General features: G+C 38.0%; 1 protein-coding gene across 1 annotated transcript; it reads left to right on the top strand.

Annotated features, from left to right (window-relative positions):
• The first annotated feature begins 338 nt into the window (after positions 1 to 338).
• On the top strand, positions 339 to 1,400 carry LOC127844609 (uncharacterized). Its single transcript, XM_052375011.1, has 2 exons — positions 339 to 520; positions 752 to 1,400. Exons 1-2 carry the CDS (start codon positions 343 to 345, stop codon positions 1,171 to 1,173), a joined length of 600 nt encoding a protein of 199 aa, XP_052230971.1. The 5' UTR covers positions 339 to 342; the 3' UTR covers positions 1,174 to 1,400.
• Positions 1,401 to 5,630: the final 4,230 nt, after the last annotated feature.

Below are 5,630 nucleotides of genomic sequence, written 5' to 3'. Positions count from 1 at the left end.
GTCAGAGTTTTGAAAACAAAAACATCGACAATGTTCGAGTTTGATCGGCACATTTTGTCAAAGGTAACTTTTAAGCTTTTATCACAAATTGTTTCTATATATGGATGGTAAAATAAATTATAAGCTAATCTATTTGAGATTACACCCCGCGAACATAACGTCATTAGTTTTTGTATTGTTCTCTTCACCAAATAATACAATCAATCATGACTGGCAAAACGTATTACTAATACTATTAGAATCATTATTTTATTGTTATTCATATAGATCTAAGTGTTAAGTATTTAGTTAATGTGTTTTAATGAGTGTCTACATTGTATGTGTTCAGGAAAGAAGGCAGAGATGCATGATCGTCTAAATCCTGATTGGGCTCCATCCCTAAATCTCAGAACTTCCAGAAGCATCCAAACGCCACCACCTGTGATGGCTTCTACATCAACGACACCTGCATTATCGCGCTACAACCGTCACATGGAACGTGCACAGAGAAAACTTGACATGTCACAGTTTGCAAGTCTAGGTAATATGTCGTAATGTGCATTACATTTCTTAGAATTATAGTTATGGACTTGCATGAACTATATTAATACCATTCACCTATCACATTTCAGTTATTTTCAGCTTTGTATTCCTGTAAATAAATTATTGCAAATTTTTCAATCATTTGCAACTTTTTCAATCATTTGCAACATACCGGAATGCCCTGTGTTCTTATACCAGTAGATATTTAGATACCTTATAAATATTTCAGCCCATCCGGATGTACTTGACGACATTTCCGATGAGGCGAACAATGCAGCGACGCAGACAGATGTTAACAACCAATGCCTGCAGGGTATGGAGTATGAGATAAGTGCGCTTCGTGCCGAAAACCAGCACCTGAAGAATCAGTTGTCTGACAAATATTCAGAAAAAGACTTTGAAGGGAAGGATGACAAAGTGAAGCATTTGACTGGGTTGTCATCTTATGAAATGCTGATGCTCTTGTTTCAGTACTTGTCACCTTATCTACCTTTATCACTTGTGCTCAGTCAATTTAGAACATTTTCTTTGACTCTCATGTGGTTAAGGCTGAATTTGTCAGTTATGTTCCTGGCCTATGAATTTGGTTTGTCACAATCAACAGTTTCCCGCATTTTTTCAAGTGTGATAACCGTAATGTATTACAAATGAAATCCGATGGTACACTGGCCACAACGAGAAACTGTGCAAAAGACAATGCCAATGCAATTCCGGAAGAATTTTGGACGTAAAGTTGTGTCGATTATTGACTGTTTTGAGGTTTTTATAGAAAGACCATCTAACTTGGAGGCTGCTGCCGAATGTTTTAGTGCATATAAACATCACCATACTGTCAAATTCTTAATAGGAATAACACCACAGGGTACAGTGTCCTTTATTTCTAAAGCCTGGGGTGGAAGAACGAGTGACAAGTTCATTACAGTGCACTGCGGCTACCTAAACAATATTCTCCCCAGTGACCTCATTCTAGCAGACAGAGGTTTTGACATAAGTTCTAGTGTTGGCTCACTTGCAGCGAGCGTTAACATACCAGACTTCACTAAAGGAAGAAATCAGCCGACGGCTGCTGACCTCAAATCCACACGAAAGTTGGCGAATGTGAGGATTCATGTTGAGAGAGTGATAGGAACTGTCCGTCAAAAATACACGTTTTTAAATGGCACAGTACCTATACGATTTTTAATGTTCAAAGATGAGAACAATTTCACCATGATTGACAAAATTGCACACATTTGTTGTGCTTTGGTGAATTTGAATGAATTCATCATTGATTTCAACTGAAGAACTTTATTTGGTTTTGTAGCCAAATCAAGGCTATGTATTTGCTATGCATGTGTTTGTACTTTTTTGAATTACTTTGTGTTTTTTTGTGTGTGTTAATTGATGACAAGCAATAAAGCCTGATTAAAGAACACTAAAAGTTTGTTTATTCAGTCAATTCTCAAAAATCCTAAACAATAAACTTCAATTGAATGCATTTTATTTTATTTACCTGACATAATCTGTAACAACAACAACAGTAACACAATCTAACATTTAAATGAATAAAAATCTTCATTCAATTAGTTGCAGAACATAAATGCAATTTAAAATGTATCGATAGAACCATTTTGTCTTGTTCTGAGAAAATTGGGCTTAATGCATGTGCATAGTGTCTTCCCAGATAAGCCTGTGCAGTGCACACAGGCTTATCAGGGACGACACTTTCCGCTTTAATGCTATTTTTAGTTTCAAGGAAGTCTCCCCTTACCGAAAATCAAGTTTAGATGGAAAGTGTCGTCCCTGATTAGCTTGTGTGGACTGCACAGGCTCATCTGGGATGACACTTTACTCACATGCATTATGCCCAGTGAAAAAGACTAGCAAAGCATTAAGATATGAAACTTTTACATTTGAAATTTTCAGAAATGAAAGTTAAATTAATTTATAAATTAATTCCTGTACTAGTTGTTACATTGGTGTACATGACTGGACTTAACAACACACAACTAATCCTTCATGACACGATGCCTCTTAAACATTGGTAACTGCCGACAAACAGGGCAGTACCATTTTTCTTTGGGGGCAGATTCAATGTTTACACACCCATAGTGAAACCATTCAATGTCACATGCGCTATTGTCACAGCCAATCATTCGACCAAACTCCACTTGGATGCATATGCAGTATAATTCTTCACTTTGATCAGTCTGTTTGTCCTTCAGTGGCGATCGTGCTGCATAAATGGGTACTGGAACCGTGACGGTGTCATGTTGCAGAGTTGTGAAAACCTTGCCAACTAACTCTGGCAAAATGGCATTCTTGAAAAACAGTTCAGATTTGGCACATATTTCATCAAATAACATCCTGTCGAACGCTATTTTTTCCACAAAAATGTCCTTTGTTGTCCAGACAACAAAATAAGTCATGTCTTTATTTGTAATGCCCATTTGCAACTGGACTTGGTAGTAGTATGCATGGGCTTTATTTAAGCTGAATTTACCATCATCACTTGATAAGAACTTGCAGTTGTTTTCTTGTATACATTCAGACCTTATATTAAATGGACATTTAATTTCTACACAAGCAGACCCGCAACAAAGGCATGAAACTATTTCATCAGGGGAGGCACCTAGAAATGGTTTTTCAGGGCTGATGAAAAGTCCGCTGTCCATCATCGCCATACCTTCGTGGTCAGCCACCAAACTTTCCATTAGGCGATTTCGAGCCATTTCTTCGTGGTCTTTCCCCCACTTTGTCGCTGCGGTCTGGAAGCTGTTGATTTCTGGATAGCAAATCCCTTTCACCAAACTTGCCGATGGTTTCACTGGGTTGGTGCTGCAGACAGCTTTTGCTTTTGAAGCTGTGATACAACCAGCTCTGAATTGAAACCAAAGCGAAGATTTGGCCTGGCCTCTTGTCTCTTCTTCCACGTTAGCTGCTTGAATGGAAGAACAGACAATTGTTAGATCCTCACATTGTTTTTTCACAGTTTCAATGTCCTTGCCAATCAACCCAGGGTTTCGCAGATCTGTAAGAGGTGTGGGCAGGTCCTTTGCATCAGCGGTGGGGATAAAACCGTTTGCGTACGGCTCAACCACAGATAGTAGAGCCTGTTTTCTACTTAGCTTACTTGCCTGTTCGCAGAATGCAAGGAAGTCGGAATGTGTAGCTTTTGTAATGTTTGCTCTGCGCACAGTTGGTGTAGCTACACTCTCTTAAGTATCCATCAGCTTCCGCGCTGCCAATTTCTTTGAGGTGAAGTTGATGTCGCTGACCTCCTTGTAATGAACAGTTTTGCTCGTCAATGGTGGCTTCCATTTACAGGGACCCTCTGTTGCTGTAGTGGAATCTCTGACTTCCACGGCTGCCATTATCGAGAACAGAAGAGCAGCTACATGGGTGCATGCCTCACCAAGCCCAGCCATGCAGTCGCAATGGGCGGCAGCTACAACTCCATCGGGTTTAGCGATTACCCATGGCTGCAATGGCTTCTCCCATAATCGCTGCGAGTGAAAGACCTGAAAATAAACAAAGACAAGGGACAAAATTGTTACAAAACCAGGTTATTATTGTGAAAAAAAATCTGATAAAGGGAGACAACTCAAACTGAACTTTTGAAATTAACAAACAAAATTATCCCCCTTGTAAGTTTGTTTTAAAATAAATCTATTTTTAGTCGTGGCGACCTTGACATTGGAGATATTGACGTGATTCTTTCGTGCGACACACCGTCCCATGATGGTGAACAAATGTGCCAATAATTTTAAAATCTCACAATGAACGACAAAGTTATGGCTCGGACAAGCTTGTTCCGCCCGCCAGCCAGCCTGCCCGCATTCGCCAATCTAATAACCAGTTTTTTCCTTCGGAAAACCTGGTTAACAAAATCATTTATATCTTTTTTTACTACTTTAAAAAAACAAAGATACACATTAAAATGTGTATTATAGAATAATCTGACTGAGCATGCCTTTTTTTAAGGGACATGACACATGCGTTTGTAACAACCAGCCAAAATGAAGTAAGCATTTGTGAGATACAGCTTATAAGTTTACTTAAATGTCAGAGCACCATCCCGTCTGTAGATCTGCCATAGTCATTAGCACTTTTCTATGGAATTCCATAGAAAATGTTATGGAATTCTACGGAAATCGATGGAAATCCATGGAATTTGATGGAATTCCATCCACTTGCCAATTTTCCATCTGAAGCTGTTATGGAATTCCACGGAATCTTGACTAAAATTCCATGCATTTCCACGGAATGTATGGAAAACACCATGGAAAGTTGGACTTAGCCATTTTTTTCAACGGAAATCGTTATGGAAAATAACTCATACATTTTCTTGGATGGAAATCAATGGAAAATAACTTAGAAAATTTTCGCTGGTTGTCTGAAATGTATTTGTAGTTTAATACATGTATGAATTTATTTGCATCATGTATTTTGTATTTAAAAGAAAATGCAATTAAGATAATTATAAATTTGTTCTAGAAATTGGAACAGTTCTGGAACTGTTCCATATTTGTGTTCTAAAACGTATGTTCTGGAATTGTTCCAAAACAGTTTTTTTAGAATAAATCCAGAACATTTGTGGAAAATGGCTTAGGACTGAAACTGTTCCAATAATTTCAATTTTTAGAACATTTCAAGGACAAAATATGGTTAAAAATTTCTAAAAATGTTTTAAAATGTAGTTCTAGAACACATCTAGAACGCTTTAAAAACCAGTAAGTTCTACAAAAGTTCTTATGGGGAATAAGAACACATATAGAACACCTTACACTTACAAATAGCCAAATAGACTTCATAGTAGCGACAGCAGCAGCAGCAGTAGTAGTAGTAGTTGTAGTAGCTGTATTAGTAGTAGTAGTTGTTGTTGTTGTAGGTGTTGTTGTTGTAGTAATTGATGTAGTAGCAGTAGTGTTTTTTATATCAGTAGAGGTTGTGGTGGTAGTAGTCATAGTAGAAGTAGTAGCATTAACAGTTTCTGTAGCAATAGTAGTAGCAATAGAAGTAGCAGTAGTAGCAGTTGTTGCTGTAGTAGCAGTTGTTGCTGCTGCTGTTGCTGCTGTTGTTGTTGCTGCTGTTGCTGCTGTTATTGTTGCTGTTGTTGTTGGTGGTGG

This window comes from Dreissena polymorpha, chromosome 9 (genome assembly GCF_020536995.1).
Source record: "Dreissena polymorpha isolate Duluth1 chromosome 9, UMN_Dpol_1.0, whole genome shotgun sequence".
NCBI classification, from domain to species: Eukaryota; Metazoa; Mollusca; class Bivalvia; order Myida; family Dreissenidae; genus Dreissena; species Dreissena polymorpha.
Note: the sequence above shows the minus strand (reverse complement) of the source record. Positions and strands in the feature narration are given on the sequence as shown.

What these genes read in the sequence shown, in the direction of transcription:
- LOC127844609 (XM_052375011.1), top strand. Translation starts at nt 343, where the DNA reads ATGCATGATCGTCTAAATCCTGATTGGGCTCCATCCCTAAATCTCAGA. An exon ending in GTCACAGTTTGCAAGTCTAG is followed by an intron (nt 521 to 751) that starts GTAATATGTCGT and finishes TAAATATTTCAG; the next exon opens with CCCATCCGGATGTACTTGAC.